Genomic DNA, 24,219 nt, shown 5'->3' on the forward strand with positions numbered 1-24,219 from the left:
GAGCTCTAAACCTTTCTGTTCATTGCCCAAAGCTCTACCCACTAGGCTACCACTGTCCCACCTTTTACTGCCGAAACCCGGGGTCTAGTGGAAAGCCTTTTCAGAAAAGTAAAGGCTGTTATAGCACCAACTTCATATTATTGCATATTCTTCTAATGCCAAGTGTTATGTCTTATGATGTATTTTTAATAATAAAAAATGAAAAACTGTGGTTTCAAATAGATGCATGTAGTGGTAAATGTGGCAGCTTTACTACAAGAAAGAAAATAAACAATGGTTATCATTATTCTAATGTGTAGCTTAAGTTTAAACCTCTAATAAGCCAATATTAAGCTTTTATGTAAATGAACCTGACTGACTGAGTTATAGCAAAAACGTACATAACTTAAAATCAAATAATGTACTGCCTAGGGTGTAGAAGACATTATGTTATATTGTGCAAACATGTAGACAGAGTTGGTGACTGTCTGGTTCTCAGCCTGTCTAGTGTGTCGTTACCAACAAAACACTGCATTTGTAGTCGTTTAAATAAACTGAAAGTAGTTTAAGTTTCAGTAGAGCCAAGTTTCAGAAACATTTGGTATTGTCTGAGTGGGTGAATGTAGGATAGGGTTTCTTGCTGCACATGTAGTGGAGGAACCCACAGTGGAGGAACACCAGACACGGCACTGACTCATGATAACAAGACATTTAAATGAAGCCTTGTTTTGTTAAAATGGAAGTAACTGCCTGCCAGCTTTGCAAGTATGGCAAAGACTAATGACCAGTAAGACTACTGACTAGAGACTCTGCAAATTTTGACACTACTGACTGAGTAGACTACTAAGTAGATAGACTACTGACGACTTTGAATAACTGTCCAGTAGTTATTTAATTTAAAATTTTTAGATGCCAGCAATCCTTACTACAATCTTTACTACCATTTATTTACTAGAACAGACACTTAAATAAAAACTGTTTTTGATCAATCAGAAACTGAAGAGGCAGTCCACCAAGTACCGCACAGAGAAGACCTATGCCACCAAAGCTGCCGATAAGCAGGAAAACGTGAAGAAGAACAGATATAAGGACATCGTTCCATGTAAGTAAAAGAATCACACATTCTTCTAATAGATCATTATGGCTGAAATGTTTATGATTTAAATGCACAGACTAATTCATATTTACTCCCTGCTTACCATTTTACTGCATGTGATCTCTGCATGTTGAGAAGAAGCTAATAAGAATTCACTTTCTTTACAGTTGACCACAGCAGAGTAAAGCTCTCCCTTAACACCTCCAAAAATGACACAGACTACATTAATGCTAATTTCATTCAGGTATGTATATTACACTGTATTGCTCTTACTAGTCGTTTGCTTTTTTGGGGATATATTACAATTTTGGGAGGAACCGTGGCTTGGTAGGTAGCACTCTCACCTCACAGCAAGGTCCTGGGTTTATATGCTATATGGACAAATGACTTATTTTGATTATTTAAGTGACAAGAAGAAAGTGCAACCTGTGTAGCACACTATACAAACTGTCTAGTTATATTGAATTAACATAAAATTATAAAAATGATGGCAGGTACAGTCATTCAACTTATAAACTTGATTCACGTGGAGTCTTTATGCAGATCAAAAATGATCAGGAACAGTTTATGACAGGTCATGACAGTATGATGATAATAAGCTCTCTGACTTTATAAACATTGCGCTAATAATCAGCAACCACAGGCTTTCATAACAGACTGACTGATGATCTAAAAAATAAGCTACTTTAACTGATGTATAAGGCTATAAAAAAGTATCAAAGCCCAAAATGTCATTAAGAAACATGCAGTTAAGAGGAACTGTGAAAGTCAGAGCGAAATGTGTCAGACCAGCAAGAGCCCTAAGACAGAATTGCTTATAAAATTGTCAAAGGCAAAGCAAACTATACCCATATGACTATATGTTAAAAGGTCCCAAAATTAATTTAAGGTACTTTATCATGTATTACATGTACAAACAGTTATAATTATTAAAAGTTTGTTAGCAATCTGTAAACTGACTGCACTAGTTATAAGCTTAATACATTAGCTTACATTTTAGCACAGCATTTGCAAGTCTGCAAGCATGTAAACAAGCTAATTGGCTATCATGTAATACAAAATGAAGGGGTCTCTTCAGTGACATTTTTATTTAAAATGGTCTTTTCTTGACGTTTGCTAACAGTGCAAATAGTACAAACTCACTGTTACCCTCACTGTTTTACCACCGCTTTATCCTGTTAAGGGTAGCGGCAGGTCATACAGTAGTTGTATGCTGTTTGTGCAAACCTGCATACCAGTTTTACTTGGCGACATTAACATTTATATTTATTATACATGTAATATAAACAGATACGTCAGTAATTCAGCGAAATCACTTCATATGAGTCAAATACAGTCCAGCTATTTCTTTTAACATATTTTGTTAATTACTCATTGTAACGGTTTGTTTCTTTCTTACTAATTGCAGGGGGCATTGGGGCCAAAAGCATACATTGCTACTCAAGGCCCTTTGCCTCACACCGTCCTGGACTTTTGGAGGATGCTTTGGGAATACAATGTGGAGGTAAGCACTTAAACATTATTTGGTTACATATACTTGGGAACTTTAAACATTACTAAGTAGAGTAACATTTTGAGCAGTTGTTTTACTCTGAAGAAATTGCAAATTAACTTAAAATTAAATAAACATGGTTACAGCCATTCAGGTGTCTTAAAGAACAAAATCTGTTTAAATGTTTGGGTTGAATCAAAGTGACACTTTGTGTAAGAAAAACGAAAAATTACGAACTGTATTAAGTGCTCAAGTTTGTTCAGCCACCCTGTAATGTTAACTGAGCGTGCATTTTTTTACACTAGATAAAATCAATTCTTAAAATAGAGGTCTTGAAGCAGTAACAGCCAAAGACACTACAACAAATACTAATTAATTATTAATCTAAATACTACTCCACATATTCATGTCAGGGTTTAATTGCTGATATTTATTTCTATGCAGTCATAAGACACTGTGTGTATTTTTAAAGTTGATGTATGCACCGAAAATATATAAAAAAAAACTAAAACAGAAGTTGTTAAATACACCCGCCTGCACTGAATGTGCCAATGATTAAACAAAGTGTGAACAGACGTGTGAACAGACGGGTGGTTACATATGGTGTGATAGGGTGGTAACAAATAAAATAAACAAACAAATAAAGTTCACATATAAAGGATTTGCTATAAAAAAAAATTTAGTGGCTCGGTGGGTAGCACTGCTGCCTCACAGCAAGACGGCCCTGGGTTTGATTCCCAGGCGGAGCAAACTGGGTCCTTTCTATTTTGGAGTTCATGTACATGTTCTCCCTGTGTCTATGTGGGTTTTTTTTCCATGAGCTTTGGTATCCTCCTACAGTCCAAAAACATGCAGTCACGTTAATTGGAGCTATCAAATTGGCCGAGGTCAGTGTGTGTATGAGTGTTTGCCCTGTGATGGACCGACAACCTGTCTGGGTGAATTGGACCCACCTGGACTCTGAATAGGATAAAATGGTGGTAAAAAAGACAATGAATTAATGCAATCAGAGCTTTATAGAGGGTATAAGTGGCACAAAGGTTAGACATGCTTAATTTAAGCTGAAAAGTGAAACACTACAAACTACGGACACTAATGTCATGATTTTCTCTTTGTGATTTTCTTCATCTTCTTCTCTTTTTTAACTCCACAGGTGATTATAATGGCTTGCAGAGAGTTTGAAATGGGAAAGGTAAGCTTGCTGTTTTATTTACCGCAAGATATTTTATTACCGCTGTCCTGAAATCACTGGTATTCACTGGTTTCAGATTAATAAATAAAATACCCAAACACAACAACACATTTTAAAACATTTTATTTAAGGAAAGAACATACAAGGGCAGCACGGTGACTCGGTGGGTAGCACTGTCGCCTCATAGCCTGGGTCACCTCAGGCCCTGGGTTTGATCCCCAGGCAGGGCGGTCTGGGTCCTTTCTGTGTGGAGTTTGCATGTTCTCCCTGTGTCTGCGTAGGTTTCCTCCGGGAGCTCAAGTTTCCTCCCACAGTCCAAAAACATGCAGTCAGGTTAATTGGAGACACTGAATTGCCCTATAGGTGAATGGGTGTGTGTGTGTGTGTATGTGTCTGCCCTGCGATGGACTGGTGCCCCGTCCAGGGTGTTACTGTGTGATCTGCACCCACTGAAAAGCTAGGATAGGCTCCAGCAGCCCCCTGCGACCCTGATTAGATAAGCGGTTAAGAAAGTGAGTGAGCCGCTCAGGTGGCGCAGCGGTAAAAGAGACGCGCTGCAACCAGAGCTGGATTCTGGAGTACGTAGTATCGAATCCAGCTTTGCTTTACCGGTTCGAAGCTGAGTGGCTGTATGAGCAACGATTGGCCGGTTGCTCATATGGGGGGTGGGACAAAAAAACGGATGTGGGTCTCTCTCTGTCAGAATGCGATTACGTTCTCTACCGGCTGATTGGAGGCGCTTGCACAGAGATGGGAGAGGGTGCCCTTAGGGTGTGTCTCTCCGCATGCAGCGCTAGGTGGCGCCAAATCTCGTCAATGTGTGGGTGGCAAAGATGCATCTGGCTGCTGCTCGTGTTTCGGAGGGGATACGGGTTAGCTTCAATCACCTCCATCAGGGCAGGGTTCGGCATACACAGAGAGGAAGCACGATGCTAATTGAACAATTGGAAGCACTAAAAAAAAGGGGAGAAAAAGGGGTAAAAAAAAAAAAAAGGAAATAAAAAAAAAAAGAGAGTGAGTGAAAGAACATACATCTAATACATACATCACACTTGTAAAAAGTAATCTCTCACTTAACAATAAGTTGACATTAGTCTTGTACATTTCTGTAAATGAATGTTAAGGAAAAACACAGAATTCACATGTAACGTTTATATTTGACCTGTGAACCTGTCTTGCTTCACATATTTTACCATTTTACACCTCTTATCATTAAACGTAGAGTTTGCACTTATTTCAAACTGGACCTGTCTTGATGTATAAACTGTACACTTGGACTGGATTATATCTTTCAGAAAAAGTGCGAGCGCTACTGGCCTGAGACTATGGTGGATTCGTTTGTCTGTGAACCATTTACTATACTTTGTGTAAGTGACACTTCCTGCTTCACTCACACCACACTTCCTGTCCTGATGTGTGTTAGCGCACACACACACATGCAGTCCGTCTCCTGGTTACTCACTATATTAGTGGCATGACTACGGTGGCCGAGAAGTGCAAAACAAATTTACATTTCAGAAAACAAAATTACAAAAAAACAAAAACAAATTTACAACAAAAGCAAAAACAAATTTACAAGTGCTCGGGTACCCAGTGTTTGTAAATTTGTTTTGGCATATGTAAAAGTGTTTCAGCACTTGTAAATTTATTTTCGGCATATGTAATTTTGTTTTCTAAAATGTATATTTGTTTTGCACTTCCCGGCCGCACATTTCTGACGGAAAAGGCAGGGACAATAAACCGGAAGTGCGTGTTGCTTACCTGCTGTCAATCAAACTGTTTCTCAGCGATAAAGTGAACGGAGTTTGTGATGGTGACGATAAACAAGGTTTTGTCTAGTTTGTGGAAATCATTTTATCCAGTTGATCCGCTATTGTTTTTCTTGTGGAAAGTTTTGTGCAGATGTTTAGACGTGGCGTGTGCATCTCTATTTACCGTCCGCTCTTCTAAACATCTAAGGAGTTCCCACAAGAACAACAAAAGCGAAATAATGAAAATAATTAACACAAAATGGACAAAACATTGTTTATTAGGGACGGAACATTTGATACCGAGGCTTTAAAGCTTGTTTCACTTTTGTAACACTGGACTCAGTGTATCGGAACTTATATTAAAGCAGCATGTGTGGGACTGATGAAGCTTTGGTGCTGTGTTTTATCTCACTCACTATATAAGAGACAATCAAACCAGGGTTACCCACCGTCCTGTAACATACACAATCCTTCTTTATCTGGAGACTAAACGCCGCGTTCAGTATTGAACTGATACAGGACGCTTTGTTCCGTATTTTTATCAATGGGAGACTGAGGGAATTATATTAAGTAGTATTCACTTTTATTCTTAGTAACGGTGTGTGTGCGCTGGTTATAGCAGCAGGGGGGGACCTTACACAGTCATGAGAACAAAGGTTTTATTTATGGTGTTTAAAATTTATTATTTTCATTCTTTATAATAAGTCAGAACCATATTTTAGGCAAAACAACGCACTCCGCCTACTGCGCTGCTCATACATCGGTTTATTAAACAGGTTATGTCACGTTACTAAGAATAAAAGTGAACACTACTTAATATAATGAATTAAGCAGCAGTTTCCTTCTGTTTTATACACCACACCGTCTCCCATTGATAAAAATACGGAACAAAGCGTCCTGTATCAGTTCAGTACTGAACGCGGCGTTTAGTCTCCAAATAAAGCAGGATTGTGTATGTTACAGGACGGTGGGTAACCCTGGTTTGATTGTCTCTTATATAGTGAGTGAGATAAAACACAGCACCAAAGCTTCATCAGTCCTGCACATGCTGCTGCTTTAATATAAGCTCCGATACACTGAGTCCAGTGTTACAAAAGTGAAACAAGTTTTAAAGCCTCGGTATCAGATGTTCCGTCCCTAATAAACAATGTTTTGTCCATTTTGTGTTAATTATTTTCATTATTTCGCTTTTGTTGTTCTTGTGGGAATTCCTTAGATGTTTAGAAGAGCGGACGGTAGATAGAGATGCACACGCCACGTCTAAACATCTGCACAAAACTTTCCACAAGAAAAACAATAGCGGATCAACTGGATAAAATGATTTCCACAAACTAGACAAAACCTTGTTTATCGTCACCATCACAAACTCCGTTCACTTTATCGCTGAGAAACAGTTTGATTGACAGCAGGTAAGCAACACGCACTTCCGGTTTATTGTCCCTGCCTTTTCCGTCAGAAATGTGCGGCCGGGAAGTGCAAAACAAATATACATTTTAGAAAACAAAATTACATATGCCGAAAATAAATTTACAAGTGCTGAAACACTTTTACATATGCCAAAACAAATTTACAAACACTGGGTACCCGAGCACTTGTAAATTTGTTTTTGCTTTTGTTGTAAATTTGTTTTAGTTTTTTTGTAATTTTGTTTTCTGAAATGTAAATTTGTTTTGCACTTCTCGGCCACCGTACATGACACTACTGATGTTGTAGTTCCTCAAAATAAAGGTTAAAAGTAACTAACACAAAAGACTTTCATTCCTACTTTAATGCTACATTCTTTTAAATGTGTGTTTAAATGTGTTCGTTCTGCTTGTAATTGAATTGTAGCTATGATACCATGAAACACAACCCAAGTCCCCAGAAAGTTTATAGAAAATCCAGATGTTTAGTGAACAATGCTTAATAGTCATAATTTTACAAAGTGGTTATGGTCTAAAACATTACTTTTGTTGAATTTTGTACAGGAATTGGAGGAAAATAAGGGAGACTATTTGATAAGGACCCTGAAAGTAACTTTCAATAAAGTAAGTAAACATATAAACTAAAATTTTTTAAGAATGTGGTCAAAAGTATGTGCACACACCTCCTAATTATTGAGTTTAAGTATTTAAGCAACATTAATTGCTAACAGTAGTATAAAATAAGGTCATTACAACAGAATGCCTTTATTTGTCATATATACATATACACGTGTACAGTACAATTAAATTCTATATCCAATTAGGGTAGCGGGGGGGGGGGGGGCGCAATGCACACAGTAACACCCTGCACGGGGCACCAGTCCATCGCTAGGCACACACACACACACCCATTCACCTATAGGGCAATTCAGTGTCTCCAATTAACTTGACTGCATGTTTTTGGACTGTGGGAGGAAACTGAAGCTCCTGGAGGAAACCCACGCAGACACAGGGAGAACATGCAAACTCTGCACAGAAAGGACCCGGCCCGTCAAGCCTGGGGATCGAACCCAGGACCTTCTTGCTGTGAGGCAACAGTGCTGAGCTGAGCCACCATGCTGCCCACAATGAAATTCTTTCTTTGCAGCTTGTTTGGAAGCTGGGGTCAGAGCGCAGGGTCAGCCATTGTACAGTACGGCACCCCTGGAGCAAACAGGGTTAAGGGCCTTGCTCAAGGGCCCAACAGTGCCTGCATGGCAGAGCTGGAATTCGAACTCTTAAACTTTGAGTTGATAGCTTTAAGCCCTACCCACTAAGCTACCACTGTCCCTTAGCATAAAAGCATAAACACTTTTATGCTATTCCTTTACACAAAAGCTCAGTGGGGTTTAGGTCAGGGTCCTGTGGAGAAACGTCCAAAACAGTCCGTACTTTTTCAGCATCTTGTTTCTTGTATTTGTGGTTATTTGTATTAAATATAAGAAAAAGCAAAATAGAAGCATTTTTCATAATGTAGATATTGTGAAATTGAAGAGGTAACAGAAAGAGGACAACAACTTTTTATATCTTGTTATAGTGCAGACAAACACAACATAAAGTTAGCGAACAGTTTCTTTTAAGATCATCATTAGTGCATTCAGTATTTGAGGTGGTGAGAATGCATATTTGTAACCCTGTTTCCTCAGTCGTCTCGCACCTTGAAGCAGCTTCACTATATGAACTGGCCCGATCACGGTGTTCCAGACTCTATTCCTCCTATTCTGGAGATGCTGCAAGATATGCGTCTGTACCAGGACCATGAGGATGTCCCCATCTGCATCCACTGCAGGTAATCCCTGACTGAATGCTAGTGTAAAAAACAAAGCTAATCGTGACAGAAGAATTAACCGAAGGCTTAAAAGCCCCTTTGTGGCTACACGAGCATAAGACCCTGTCTGTCCTTTTATGGTTTGTGTGCTGTAGTCACACAGGAAATGTGTTAGTGGTTGGCCAACAGCACAAAAACACACTGACGGTAAAGAGTTCTTTATCAAAACAAAATGTGCAGGAAAAGCAGAAGTCTAATTTGCTAATTAATGATCTATTAATGTAGTTTTGTGACTATACTATTAAGTGTTGTCTCATTGTTATCCCATAATTACAATTTTTTTAAATAACCTTTGTGGAACAATGTGTGGTATATTGCTAGTTTTGTGTTTGCTGTGTCTAAGGAAGTAATCATTTGTGTGTATGAAGATATAATTACTTTATTAGCTGAATGATACAGCAAATAAACAACAAAAATGAATGATGTAACCCCTACATAATATTGCTGATCTTAAAACCACCTGCTAGTCTGTATGACCTTAAGCTTGATTACAACATGATTAAACCATTGGGAACTCAAAAACAACCCTTAGTTTGCTTCAGCTGTGACATGTTATATAAACACTACCCAGAGATTCAAGCGTTCAAGGTGTGTTGCAACCATAAACACTAAATAGCTGTCACAAATGCTGAAAGAGGACATCATTTCATTGCACTGAAAGGGCAGCCCAAAATTTTGTCCAGAGGCGTTAGCAATCTTATTTGGACAGCTAAATATCCATGAGAAGAGTATTTACCAACCAAGACCTTTATTTCCAGACTCCATGACGCATGTCACTCTTGACCAAAAAGGCTCAACCGGAATATTCCAGAAGTAGTTCTGGGACCCAGTTCTATGGAGTGACGAATCAAATCCGGAAATGTTTGCTCATTTGGATCAGTGGTTCGTCTGAGCAATGTTTTGTCTTGTGACTGAAATCATGGATTCACAGAAATACCAAGACATTTTCACTTTCGAGTCAACCAAAGTTTGGTCTTGAAATATCCTGTAGTGGTTTTTTCAGGCATCACATGGAAATCCCACAGAAGGTCTTTGGTAGGATTTAAAGAAAGCAGTCACAGCACAACAGACATCAAATCTCAATGAGCTGAAAGCTTCAGCATGAAAAAAATGAAATAGCTTATTAGAGGTTATCAAGGCAAAATGTTCCATCAAGTACTGAGGCTGTGGTTTGAAGAAAAGTGCACATGGTCGATTGTCAAAAGAACTAGATGTTCTAAATTTAAACTCTTGTCAACTTTTGCTATCGAAATTGCTGGTATGTTAAAATACATATTCTTTGTTTATAGAGACTGTATATACCCATTTTATTTTATACACCTCACCATGATACCTCTAAGGTGAGGGGGGTGAAAATTTTCCTATTGCAGCTGTATATAAAACTTTGAATTCTAGCAACTTCATGATTACTTTATTAATTGATTGGTTTAATAGTAACATAATGTTTTAGCAGATAATAATGAGGCAATATTAAAGCCATTAGCATTAGCATATGATTAGCACAGCAGCCCAAAGCAGAATGTTTACTACATTCTCAGCTATTTATTAACAGTACAGTATTTATTTCCAATATCCATATACCCTGGGACTAACAGACTTGAGTACACAATGTGATATGTGTTTTGCCAACACAAGCTGTTTAGACATAGTACATTATCATGGAACAATAAAATGCAGCCCACATAACCTGTTTGCACTCAAGTCATACCACACAGCCATATTTCAAGATCTAGATAGAACTGTGTTAAAAAGAAGTGCAGTCAAGCCAACAGCATATTCCACAGCATTACATTACATTTTAGCATGCTGTAGTTTTGTGGCGTGCTTAATGCATGAGCAACACATTAAGAAATGTGTGCCTGACCGTGCTAGCAATTGGGCGGCAGATCCTTCAGCGTTGCCGCCCCAACACTCTGGAACTCTCTGCCCCCGACTCTTCGCTCTATCTCTTCTCTTTCTGTTTTTAAGGTGTCTCTAAAGACCCATTTCTTCTCACAACATTTTCATTCTACCTCTTGAACCTATATTTCTAACCTATCCTCACACACTTCTGTTTGTTTTTGTTTTGTTTCCACTCTCTATTATTGTACAGCGACCTTGAGCTTGGTTAAAAGCGCTATATAAGTTGAACTTATTATTATTATTATTAATATTTTAGCATGTCTGGCTTGGTGAGCCACATGGCATTTAAACTCTGATCTGTGGTTTAGATTGAGTTCCAGTGAAACAAATCCTCCTTGAACTGAAGATGACAGCATGCAGGACAAGTAATTCCTTGTTTCTAAACATGCCAGCGTGCAAAGCCTCTGAAACGAATGTCTAAAATTAAACTCTCTCAACTGTACAACACATCCATGCGGTTGCATGTGTTAGATAATGCTATCTAAGACATATAGGGTTGGATTCACAGACAGGGATTAAGCCTAGTCTTAGACTACACAGCATTTTGAATGGAGATTCTACATTTAAAGCAAAATGTAGTCCTGGACTAGCCTTAATCCCTGTCTGGGAAACCAACCCATAAGGTTTACAAAATTTAATGCACTTTGTGGTCGATTCTACAGGTTTCCATAACTGTACCTAGTCACAAGTTATAAAATTGCAGATAGTCAACAAATGTGTGTTCATTCATTTGGCTAATTTGCATCGTTTGGCAGAATTTTAAGTACACTGTTTAAATGTGTATTGGGGCGGGTTGCACCTCACCACTGAGTCGCCAGGTGAAGCTGTGTACTTGCAAGAATTGAAAATTTTCAATTTTCACAATGTTTAACTAAGATTCAACAACACTGGCTAACAAAAAGGATCATAAAAAATTAAAGAGGTGGTCAAAATTACTGAAACTAAGTAATAAAGGACACAAAACATCCACAGCCTGCAACAGAGAAAGTGGATATAAAAGGGACAGAGCAGAAATGAAAACTGGTTGCCACCATATGGCAAGACCAAGAACATTTTTATTTTCTTTTTTATGGTGATGATACCAGTTACGTTGTTGGCTCAGCCAGATTCAGTAGCCTAGTTACACATAGAACAATATTTTACAACCTTCTGAAAAAACAGAAGTACTGAAGTTCCAAGTACTAATCTGCTTTAATTCTTGTTTGATTATTGTTCTGTAAAGCTAAAACCTACAGTTAAGGAACTTGGTATCACATTTGATACTTCTTTGTAATTTGATTTCCATATAAACATATAAAACCTCATATTATCATTTGAGAATCTTAGCAAAAATAAGACCTATAATAACACTACATGCTACAGGCTTTTAGAACCACTAGATTGGACTATTGCAATGTGTTGCTTCTTAATTATCCTGTAGTGTCTTTAAGTGAGCTTTATGATGCAACTCCTCTTACCAGAAATGAAAAGTCTGATAAAATTAGCCCAGTTAGTTTACACTATCTGGCTGTTCAAATCTCGATTGCCTACAAAGTCCCACCTTTGACCTCTACAGCCCTAAATGGTTTAGCTTTTGCTGATTTTGCTTATCTCATAAAGACAATCCCAATCACCTTTAGCCAACAAAGAACTTCATCTAAATATATTGGATCCCTAATAGACCATAAAGTGTTTTTATTATATTACCCAAACTCTGGAATAATTTCTTAAAGAAAACTAGAAACACTAGCTCTTTATTTGCCATTTAAATTTACATTTAAAACATATTGATCTAATGTGAATAAATATATAAATATATTTGGGGTGTGTTCTTAATGTCTTTTGTTTTCTGTGGGAATTTATAGTGCTGGCTGTGGAAGGACTGGGGCCCTCTGTGCCATAGATTATACTTGGAATCTACTGAAAAAACAGGTAAGCATACCTGTCTATGAAGAAGCACAATCATTATATAATTATCAAAGAGTATCAAAGAAACAGTGGATTAAGAATTCTTGTATCCTATGAACCACAAATTAAAACAAATATCACAGCTTATTCTATGTCTAGATGTAATGATGATTGAGATGCATTCACTAATCTATTGTGGACACTGAATGTAGCCCATTTGTTGCTCTGTACACTTTTTCACCCCCTCTACCCCATTTATTGAATAAAAGTGACCCCACTGGTACCCACAATGACAAGATTATTGGGTGGTAGACCATTCTCAGCACTGCAGTGTTACTAACATTAAAATAATCTGGTAGTGTTGTAATGTATTTCAGGGTGCAGCACCTTAATGTCAATGCTGGGAGCAGGACAGTGCTCCAACCAAAAATATAAGGCAACAGCGTCCTGAAAGACCAGAGGAAGATTAACACATAATATGCATGAAATAAATATAATATATTAAACAGAGTTTAAAAATCCCAACAACACGACTGTACCTGATACACTTATATCAAAGCAACTGTCATCTGGTCAGTGGGTCAGTGGTGGTCCTTTTGAATGATAAATGGGGTACATTGGGGTGACAAAGTATACAGAGCAACAGATGAGCTACAGACAGTAATTATATAAATACAAAGTTTTATTTAAGTTAAGTTTTTTATATAGTAGGTGTAGCTAATACATTAATAAACATACCTAATAGTATGCTTGTTAAGTGTAAATATTATTTTTATTTTTAGATGATAACAGACAACTTCAGCATCTTTGACCTGGTCAAAAACATGAGAACACAGAGGCCTTCTATAGTTCAAACTAAGGTAACTCCATACAGTGTGCTCTAATAAAAGATAATGACGGACAATCCTAGCTCAACAGTAAGGGTACTGGACTGTGATTGTATTCCCTACAACTGGAATTCTCTGCAAGAACCAGCTGCAACTTGTGACTTCTTCTATAATACACTGATAAGCCAAAACATAAAGATCACCCCCCTCCATGATGCCTATTGCTTGATGCTTATTTTGTAGAAAGTGTGCATGTCATGGCCAGGGATATATTAAATGTTGGGCTGATGGTAGCTTAGTATAAACTATTAGTATAAATGTTCAGTGCAGCAGATATGATCAGCATAAAGACCTGAGTGACTTTAATAAGAGCCAAACGCTTATGACCAGACGTCTGGGTTGCAGTTTCTTTAAAACAGCAAGTGGTACTTACAGACAGCTGTGGTGAGTACCCACCAACAGTGGTTCGAGTAGTGACTTGCCAAGAGCCGCAGACAGGTTGTTAGGCGGCCAAGACACGAGAGCATATAAAGGCTATGGTGTCTGGTATGGACCATCAGAAAAGCTTCTGTGGCTCAGATTGCAAGTTATACTGGTAATGAGGTGAATGTGCCACAACACACAGTGCATTGATGTCCACTCCACAATTAAAAAGCTACTATGGGTCGACTGGTCAGATGAATTCTGTGCTTCAACACAACATAGTCTTGGAGGGTCAGTACTGTTTTGACAGGTGGTGTTAATGTTTTGGCTCATTGGTGTATTGAGGGGGAAAACAAGCAATTTTGTTGTTATTATTTAATACACTTGTGTTGTATATATTCACATATTCATTATTGTGCTTATAAATATGATCAAAGGGCATGTTTTGTAAGCATAAACAAAGTATGGTCAAAAGTATGTGGACACCTAACTATTGGCTTGTTGTATATATCTTTTAGTCATGGATCAAAAAAGCTGTAGCATTGAGAGGATTCACTGGTTGTGTTTTCTTTATGTTAATTTACAGGAACAGTATGAACTGGTGTACAAAACAATTCACTTTCTGTTTGAGAGACATCTGCAAGTCACGGAGTCATACTCACTGCACAAGGAGGTAAGATCACAAATCTACTGATCTGTCTGTGGGGATATACTGTATATTTATATAATATAATAATAATCACAGCACAGTGCGGTTGGTACAGGTGGTTTGCACAACAACGGATGTCCTAGGGACTTGGGTTTGATTTTTGTCTTTCATGACTGCCTGTAAGGAGTGTTTAATGTTCTCTCTGAGTCTTTCCTCTGGGTACATGCCAGTGAATTGGTTGATATAAACTACCCCTAGGTATGAGAACACAAGTATACTTGTATGTCTGACCTGTACTAGACCCCTGACTGTGACTCTGACCAAGTGTTTAGTGACAGTGAATGAATATGTTTAGTAATTATATAATGAGTACCCATTGACAGTGGTCTGAGGAGGGACAAGCCATCTGCAGACAGATTGTTGGGAGGCCAAGAATTATCGAATTCCAGAGGACAGAGGGAGCCACAAGGGGCTTAAAGGGCTGTGTGGATGCTGGACAATCTAAATTCCTATGTTAATTCCATTCCACTATCAAAAGCACCTACAATGTGCATGCAAGCATCGGACCTGGAAGAGATGGCACCTGGATGCACTGCAGTACAATCCACCTCACAAAGTCCTGCTGGTAATGGCCTGCTACCAGATACCACAAGAATATTTACTGAATATACTATTTAACGATACTCATAAGGTCTAGATTCTGTTAATATTAAAACACTAGTCACTTGAGCATTATTTACTTCTGAATCTCTTTCCAACAGATCAAATTGCAGATGTCATTTGGTCTCTGTTGATATCAAAATACCTGCCAGTTGAGCAGTCTTTGTGGTTAAAGCTCTTGCCATGTGTGTACCATGAATAAACCATTTTTAAATACACTCCAGAAATACACTCTTGCCATCTTGATTTAGATTAAGGTCATCACTACCTGCTATGCTTTTTAAACATGCCACACAGAGCATATGCACTCATTATGTTTCTCCACTTCTCCACTTGCCACCTGGGTTTGATGGACTGTGTGTTGTGACACAATCAGCAGTATTCTCCTGTTGGTTGGTACCAGATGCCATAGACTTCATGTCCTCTGGCATCAACAAGTCTTAGCCACCCAATAACCAATCTAAGTTTTGTGGTTTGTCCCTCCTCGGACCACCGTTGGTGCCTGCTCACCGTGGCTGCCTTGCTGTTTAGGACTTCAACCCAGTCGTCTGGCCAATACGATTTGGCCCTTATTTAAGTCACTTAAGTCTTTATGCAACTTAAATCTGCTGCATTTAACATGTAGCCAACGAGTAATTACTTTTAGCCCAACATTTAATATATCCATGACCATACCATGCATAATTTTTGGGGGGTAGTCCGAACGTTTTAGCTGATTGATGTCTATACATTTAATGTCAAGAAAAGGTTTTGTTTTTAGTCTTTTTAAAATATTAATGTACCTAAATGGTTATTTTAAGAGTTAATGTTTTATATATTTTTCCCATTAGGTTCATGTTGCTCCCCCAGCCCTTCCTGCACCCACTGACAATACGTTGTCAGATCTCAGCAGTTTTAAGCCAGAGCTGGAGCCCGCCTTAGACTCAAGACTGTATTCAGACTATGACTTCAGGTACTTTTAACTCATAACCTACAAATATCAAAGTTCAGAGAATTAGAGTACAGAGTTAGAGTTTCCTTTAACAGTTAAAAGCAGATGTTTTCATTTTTTCCTCTTAGGCATCCTGAAATGGACATTACTACAGAGCATCACAACAATTTTGCACCAGAATTCTCCCAGCCCCTACATTATTTGTCGTCACATAGCCAACCAGCCCATCCTGGTCCCAAATTCACACCAACAAATGTATTTAATGAAATGAAGAACTGGGCGATTGGTAAAAGTAAATCAAAACCCAGTACTACACCCATGACATGGCAGCAGGTAGCAATTGAAAGCCATAAGCCCCAAATATCTGAACCTACTCTACTGCAACAAACTGAATTTGGACACCAAAAGTCTCAAATACCTGACCTTAGTCCACCACGCCAAACTGAATTTGGATACCAACAACCCCACATACAGGAAGCAATTCAACCTCAGCAAACAAACCTTGGATATCACAAGCACCACATACATGAACCGACCCCATCTCAGCAAACAGATATTGAATACCAAACCCCCCAGATGCGAGAGTATTCCCCTACTCAGCAGCAAACAGACCTTGGATACCAAACCCCCCAGATACGAGACTATTTCATAACTCAGCAACAAACACACCTTGTTTACCAAACTCCACAGTTGAAAGAACCATCCCCTACTCAGCAGCAAACACACCTTGGATACCAAACCCCCCAGATGCGAGAACTTTCCCCTACTCAGCACCAAAGAGACCTTGGGCACCAGACCCCACAGATGCGAGAACCATCCCCTACTCAGCAGCAAACAGACCTAGGATACCAAGCCCACCAGATGCAAGAACCTACACCAGCACAAGAAGCAGATTTTGGATATGACAAGCCAGCAATACCTGAATTTACCCCTCATTGCCATACAGATCTTAAACACCCAAGGTCTCAAATAACTGTAACTGCAATGAGACAACAAACCCAACCAAGTGATTCTCTAAGTTTCAGTGATCCTATTAGATCAACACCAGTAAATGAGTTAATTCAAAACGACAGTGAAACCCTTCTCCAGCCTTTAGTGACAACCTCTTTATGCCAAATGGTAGAGGATCCATACTTTGGTTCAGAATTTCAGGAATCCAATAAAAGCCTTAACACATCTACTGAAAATATCCAGCAGTGGAATGAGAACCCTTGTTTTAATTTAAATTCCACTTTGGAAACTAAGAACGTGACTCTTGAAATACCAAAGCAGGAGACAATTACAGGTCAGAATACAATAATCAAACATTATTCATTTTAATTTGTTCCAAAAGTTATTATCAATGAATAACAACTTGTTTGCAAAGAAAATCAGACCAGAGAAGCAGAGGCTAGTTTGTAACCATAAAAATAAATAACTAGAAGGCTGACCCGTCTATAAATAGTTTGCATTTTGTGTGTTTGATGGCAGATGTGACATTTTCATCTAGTGAGAACAGTCCCCCTCCGCTACCAGAGAGAACCCCAGACTCTTACATTTTAGCCGATGCTAAAGCTAAAGGTGGGTAACTTATGTCTCTTCATTTCACTTATCTGGTCACTGCTGCACTATAACTGTAATATATGTAAATAATGTCTATCTTGTACTTCTGGTTAGATGCCTCTGTATTTCATTGGTTCTGTACTCTGCACAATGACCATAAAGTTGAATCTAATCTTATCTAATAAAAGTCATGAGACTCACCACACTAGTAACACTACGTGGCTGTTGGCACCATGCAAATGACAAAATATAAACTGCAGTTGATCTTTTCTGTGACTGAATGATTGGCATATAGTGATATTTTTTTTAATAAATTCCTTATTTTAAAATGGCAGGATGTGTTGGGTTAAGAAAATACACACAGTAACTTGGGTTTTATGTCATTTAACTTTGTGGCATAACCTCCTAGTTCCCTATTAGTGCTTCTGCTTGACTTGGTGAATTCTCTATGTCCTTATGTATAAATATACCCAAATATATTTGTCTTGATGGTCAGATGTAATCCAGAACCCATCAAAAATTAGGTCTGGCATCAATTCCAAGCTGATGGAACGGTCACTGTCCACACTCAAGCAAACATGGGCTTAGATGCTGCAATGAAAAGAAATTGATCAGTTGGAAGAAAAAGCATTAGCAGGGACAAACAGACAAGAGCAAGACATCACATAGAGAGTAGCCAAGACAGGAACCAAGATAGGTATACACTATATATTTTACCTTGTCAGTTTTATTGGCTTTTTGAAATTTGAAATTTTGAAATGGAGCTTCTGTAGGAAACTTCTGGACTTTTTGAAGATTCATGCAGAAGTAAGGATTATATTCTTCAGCGCTGACTGAAATCCAGCCTGGCCTCATTGGTTCATTATATTATTCACTTTATTGGTAGTGTGGTGACATGTGACATTTACTTTCTTTCAGTCAGTGATAGATAGTTTGTTAGTTTGGTCTTCCAGAGTTTGACATTTAACATCCTATTCAATATTGCCTCTGAGACAGTCAATAGAAGTAAGTGAGTGAAAATGAAAGTTTAGCTTAACGGTTCGTGAACAAGGTTATGTTACTGGCCTAGTAATAAGAATGTTGCTGGTCCAAGCAACACTACAGCTAAGTTGTTGGGCTCCGGAGCTTGGATTGCTTGGATTGTACTCTGTTGCTTTGGATAAAAGCATCTGCTAAATGCTATGCATCAAAGTTTAGTTACCTTTTCTAGCGGCAAATTCATAATAGTAGCACCTGCTGCCTCAAGAGGTTTAATAAGTTCCTGTCATTAGTTCCTCAAACTTGTCAATCGTATCCAGTCTTATTGAAAGTGTGGTCATATGTGACTTATTTCCTAATGTGTTCTTTATTCAAAGACATAAGTTCTGTCAGTAAGAGTGTGACGTTGGACATCCCGCCCAGTGCTGCCTCTGAGACAGTCAATGGAGGTGAGTGGTTAACAATACCTACAGAACTTTTCTGACTTACCTTGTAGATCTGATCAGTAAGTGTGATACTTTTTCACAGGATGTTCACCTTCACCACCTCCACTGCCTGAACGAACTCCAGAATCTTTCATACTGGCTGATGAAGGTAGGAAAGCACTAGACCAAAAATGTTACTTTTTACACAGTTTCTATACACTAGATGGCCAAAAGTATGTGGACGTACCATCAATGAGTTTAGGTGTTTTAGCCATATGCATTGGTAATGTGTGTATAAAATCAATAATGTAAAATAAATGACATGCTTCCAACTTTGTTGCAACACCTTGCAACCTTCATATTCTAGCATGAGGTTCAGTTTGGTGTGAAGGAACTTTAGTGGCCTGCGCAGAGCCCTGACCTCAACCCTACTTAACACCTTCAGGATGAAAAACAAAATTGGCTCAGTGAGTAGCACTGTCGCTTCACAGCAAGAAGGTCCTGGGTTTGATCCCCAGGTGGGGAGGTTTGGGTCCTTTTTGTGTGGAGTTTGCATGTTCTACCCATGTCTGCGTGAGTTTCCTCTGGGAGCTCCGGTTACCTTTTACAGTCCAGACATGCAGTCAGGTTAATTGGAGATACAAGATTCTCCATGACTGTGTTTAACAAAAAACTTAAATAAATAAATATATAAATAATGCCCAACATCAGTGACTGACCTCACATGCTCATTTGACTGACAAGACACATATTCCCACAAGACATGCTCCAAAATTTGGTGGAAAGCCTTTCCAGAGAAGCATTAAAAGAGGGCCTACTGCATATTAATGTCCATGGTTTTAGAATGCAATGTGGAACAAGCACATGGTCATGTGTCTATGGACTTCTAGCCATATAGTATGTCACACAAAATGCAACTAAAGTAACAGTGAGGTCAAAAACATGGTTAACAGCATTTACAGATTAATGCTGAAGTCAACATTGTTACCACAGTCTAAGTCTAGAAGCAAGAACATATAGGCCAGTAAAATGTGAGTGTGCATCCTGTTGGACATGACAGATCAGAAATAAACACACTTATACGCTGACCCTCTGACTGCAGACAGCAGATAAATAAGGACCTGTATGACTAGCTCAATAACAGCAAATGAAGAGGCATTTAGACAACTAGCATGCCCTGTTCTAATGTAAGTTTGCCAGATTATTTGAAGGTTTCCAGCCAAAAACATTGTTTATTTTTTGTTTATGGGGTTAATATTACCATTCATATTGACACTAGCCATTTTAACCAGTTCCCATTCTATTTCATCAGTAAAGTAAGCTCTAACAGCTCTGTTTAGTGTCTTTAAGATATTATATGAAGATAGTCTTGACTTTACCACTCTTTTGGTAAATTTATATCCTCCTATGGTTTCTTCTACCATTCTTAAGCTGATTGTACAGTCATTTCCTTCTTCAGACACTCAAGTCTCACCTTACATCTTGGCAAATATCTCATACTGTATGTCAGCACATCAGCTAAAACTTAACCCCAGTACGACTGAGCTGATATATATTGCTGGAGATGTGTCCCCATGCCAAGAGCTTGTCATCTCCTGTAATGACTTCGGATCAAACCATATGAAATGTATCCTGATTTAGGAAATTATTTGTAGTGGTCTTTTCCAGAGCTGTATGTTTAGGGATGCCTAATATAAACACTATATAAATATAGTGTTTGTATCTAATAAAATGTGTTTCCCTGCAGATCTGCTACGGATTGCGGTACAAGAAATGCCTCATCAAACTGTGCTCAGAGTCGGAAGATCATCCGAGTGGTCTGGAAATTCAAATGCAGATGTGGAGTTAAATAGATCCTGGTCAAGGACCAAGGTGAGTAGCAGTAATGGCCATTTCCACAATGCAGACTCTTACTGATCTTGTTAGCCATGTAAACTGTAGAAACATTAAATTAAATGTTCTAGTAGGGCTTAGAGTATACAGTATTTGTCTGTTATTTGTAAGGCACGTAACTTAACCCACTAAGCCACCGTGCTGTCCAAGCTTTGTTTAATAAACTGAAATCAGTTGTGTGGTATTATGCATCAACTCGGGCAATCAGAAAGGCAGGACATCTTTTTAACCACTGTGTATTCCTGTTCTCTTACAGAGTCTGAGAACAAGATTCTCAGTGTGTGGTAAGTCTGTTACATTTAAGTCTCACTATAACAGGAATTTTGAAAAAGACAAATGATTGAGAATCTCTGATCCATTTTCTTTTTTTAGATCCTGTTCATATTCAGTCTTTTACTCCCACACAAGGTGAACACAATTTTTATAAATCTGTAAATATTTTAGTGTACACTTTGCTGTTTATACGCTTGATGTCCAGCAGTATGTGGTATGTTCAGCAGTATGTAGTCTCATTCCAAAACTACTGACAATATTATTGTCAGGGTACAATAGTTAGCCACTGTAACAGTTTCCACTCTTCTACAAAGGCTTGGTACAGGATTTTGAAGTGTGTGTTTGTGAGATATTTAAAAAAGAATTTGTATTACCAATAAGCTTTGCCCTGTAAAATACCTAATTTATCTAAATTTGGAATTTATTTAGTTATTTATTTTATTTTTCATTTGTGAATCCAGAGCCTTTAGATAAGTCTACTCCTTTTACTCCTTTTCCTGAGCGGATTCCAGATTCTTCTCTGAATGATGGTACAGTATGTTCATCAAAATCAGCATTTAATTCTTAAATAAAATTCACAACAATAATTTTCTTATATTTAATTAATTCTTTTTCTTTTTCTTTCTCAGCCGTTACTCCCCCTGTCCCCGAAAGAACCCCAGAATCCTTTATCATGGTCACAGACAAAGGTATAATGTTCATTTCATTTTGATCAACTGCTTTATCCTGGTCAGGGTCATGACTGGTCTGAAGTGAGTCTGGATTTGATAGACAAAGTTATCTAACACTTTAGTTAGATGTAAAGTCAGGTTATGCAACACATTACTGTAGTTAAAATACTCTGGCTCTGCTTCTTTTCAGTTAAAGCCATACAGTTAGAATGAACATATGCAGCTTCTCTGAAAACCCAGTTCCAGTCAAATTTACACTAGATGATTAACAAACTCAAGGGACATAATTTTGTGGTCAGATATAACTAATGCTTTCTATTAGAATATATTTTAATAATACTTTAAATAGTTTAGTTTTTTTCTGGACGGGTTGGGGTGTTATTTTGCCTCTTTAACCATCCTTTTCTAACTTTCAAGTGTGTTGCTATTGTTTATAGTCACTGTCAAGTTCAACATATCTTTGTCTCATTTAATGTGTGTAGTATTTAATCTTTTCCAAGTGTGGCCTCACCTGATCTTTTATCTATTTATTTATTCCAGAGAAACAGGGAGTCGTGGATGACCAATTACTAATTCCTAAACACGCAGGTAAAGTTAAAAATAAAAGAATTAGCAAATGTTTTTCTTGTTGTTATAGAATAATGTACTTAAATGAATGTTAGCTTTCTTTGATATATTTATAGTTTCTGGCATTAATAATGAGACTGAACATGTAGATGCTCCTTGTCAGTTCATCTTGCATTCTTATTCATTTAGAAAAATATAGCTATTCGTGGGTTTAGCTTAAAATAATTTCCCCAGGTTACAATAAAATGAAACTGTTTGTTTTGTGACAGTGGAGGAAATCAGCGTCACATGTCTGCCTGACACAGTTCAACAAAGACAGAGACTGGGCACCTCGTCCGAGTGGGCGGGGAGCTCTCAAACCAAAACGTTCCTAGATGTCATGAGTAGGAGCAAGGTAATACATTATCTCTGTTTCAGCTTTTATCATTCCACTGACTATGTTCTTTACACAAAATGAAAGTAACTTATTGAAGAGACTCAATAAACTCAATAAACTTTATGAAAAAATGGTTGTTACTTTCATAATTGTTGATGATTATCAAGTAAATAAAAAATATGATATAAATGAGGAGGATTTTGATCCAAATATAAAAGTTTTTTCAAATAAAAGTGATGAATAGAAGCTCTGGAAGAAATGTGTAGCATAAATGTTTAAACTGACACAAATTATTAAAGCTAATGAAAATGATAAAAATAAAATATAAAAATATAAAGTATAAAAAGAACGAACTGGAAGTACTGCCCTCAAACAAATAAAGATATAAATTTATTTCTATTTGAACAAAATAAGGTTTGCTTTTTTTTTCTATTTTATTTATGCATTTTCTCCCGATTTACTGTAGTCAGTTTGTTCTCCGCTGCTGGGGATCCCTGATTGCATTCAAAAAGGGTATATTGCTGCTCACGCCTCCTCCGACTCCTGCACAGTAGCAGACCCCTTCTTTTTCACCCATGCATTCTGCACAGGCACCTCTATCTAATAATCAGGGTCCTCACACAGCGTTTGAAAACCACACCCACATAGTCTGGTTATCCCACCCTAGCAGACACGGCGGCCAGTTAGTGTCTGCTATAGACACTGCCAATTATGCCGAGTTTTGAACCGAGGAGTTCAGAATCTCGGTGCTGGTGTGCTAGTGGAATATCCCGGGTTTGCTTGCTTTGAGGGAAAATTCCAATTTGTTGTTAATAAAGTAATTTAAGTTATCAATTATTTACGCTCAAAACTATTTTAATGAGAAAATGTGGGGAGTAAAACTGTGGCTTCCTAATAAAACACATAATACAAACACATGACAAATTTTATCATTGTTTTTATTGTTTTATTTTCTTTCAATCCATTAAACTAGCTGCATATTGTATATTCATTAAGCTTTAAATATCTAGTCTTGCTGGGCCAAGCAAAAGTGGCAAAAAACCTACTATATAATAATCATTGTAAAAGATAAAGAAAACAGCTTTTTTTTTTAAATGTGCTACATATTAGTGATTATTAATAATAATATAAATATACCTACTGCTTTACATTTATGATCATCTCTGTGCTTCTGTTTTCCAACAGAGTGTCAAAGTGAAACATACAAAACAAGGTAGGCATGTCATTTCCACCGAGTCATATGGTTCAGTAATGAGAAATTAATATTTACTCACTATCAAGCAGCATGTGGTGTCTGACTAAAGCAGCTTAGTTATGCTATTTTTATTGCATTTAATAATTTATTGTTGTTGTTATTTATTTACATTTGTACTGTAATGGTTCTCAAACTTAGTTTTCATGGTTGCAACACATCTGAACCCTTGAACCTCTGGGT

The 24,219-nt window shown here is 37.8% G+C and overlaps 1 protein-coding gene across 1 annotated transcript in view; it reads left to right on the forward strand.

The window, feature by feature from the left end:
• ptpn22 (protein tyrosine phosphatase non-receptor type 22) overlaps positions 1–24,219 on the forward strand; it is a 31,585-nt gene that overhangs the window by 5,173 nt on the left and 2,193 nt on the right. The window contains exons 2-24 of the mRNA XM_063015313.1: positions 973–1,081; positions 1,243–1,319; positions 2,484–2,579; positions 3,721–3,759; positions 5,055–5,126; positions 7,478–7,537; positions 8,599–8,741; positions 12,527–12,593; positions 13,352–13,429; positions 14,406–14,492; positions 15,959–16,080; positions 16,188–17,344; positions 17,530–17,619; positions 18,957–19,028; positions 19,108–19,173; positions 20,752–20,876; positions 21,154–21,181; positions 21,270–21,305; positions 21,632–21,700; positions 21,800–21,859; positions 22,382–22,429; positions 22,678–22,802; positions 23,970–23,997. Coding sequence (XP_062871383.1) covers positions 973–1,081; positions 1,243–1,319; positions 2,484–2,579; positions 3,721–3,759; positions 5,055–5,126; positions 7,478–7,537; positions 8,599–8,741; positions 12,527–12,593; positions 13,352–13,429; positions 14,406–14,492; positions 15,959–16,080; positions 16,188–17,344; positions 17,530–17,619; positions 18,957–19,028; positions 19,108–19,173; positions 20,752–20,876; positions 21,154–21,181; positions 21,270–21,305; positions 21,632–21,700; positions 21,800–21,859; positions 22,382–22,429; positions 22,678–22,802; positions 23,970–23,997 — 2,854 coding nt within the window. The remainder of the gene's footprint in view (positions 1–972; positions 1,082–1,242; positions 1,320–2,483; positions 2,580–3,720; positions 3,760–5,054; positions 5,127–7,477; positions 7,538–8,598; positions 8,742–12,526; positions 12,594–13,351; positions 13,430–14,405; positions 14,493–15,958; positions 16,081–16,187; positions 17,345–17,529; positions 17,620–18,956; positions 19,029–19,107; positions 19,174–20,751; positions 20,877–21,153; positions 21,182–21,269; positions 21,306–21,631; positions 21,701–21,799; positions 21,860–22,381; positions 22,430–22,677; positions 22,803–23,969; positions 23,998–24,219) is intronic.

This window comes from Trichomycterus rosablanca, chromosome 19, assembly GCF_030014385.1.
Source record: "Trichomycterus rosablanca isolate fTriRos1 chromosome 19, fTriRos1.hap1, whole genome shotgun sequence".
Lineage (NCBI taxonomy): Eukaryota > Metazoa > Chordata > Actinopteri > Siluriformes > Trichomycteridae > Trichomycterus > Trichomycterus rosablanca.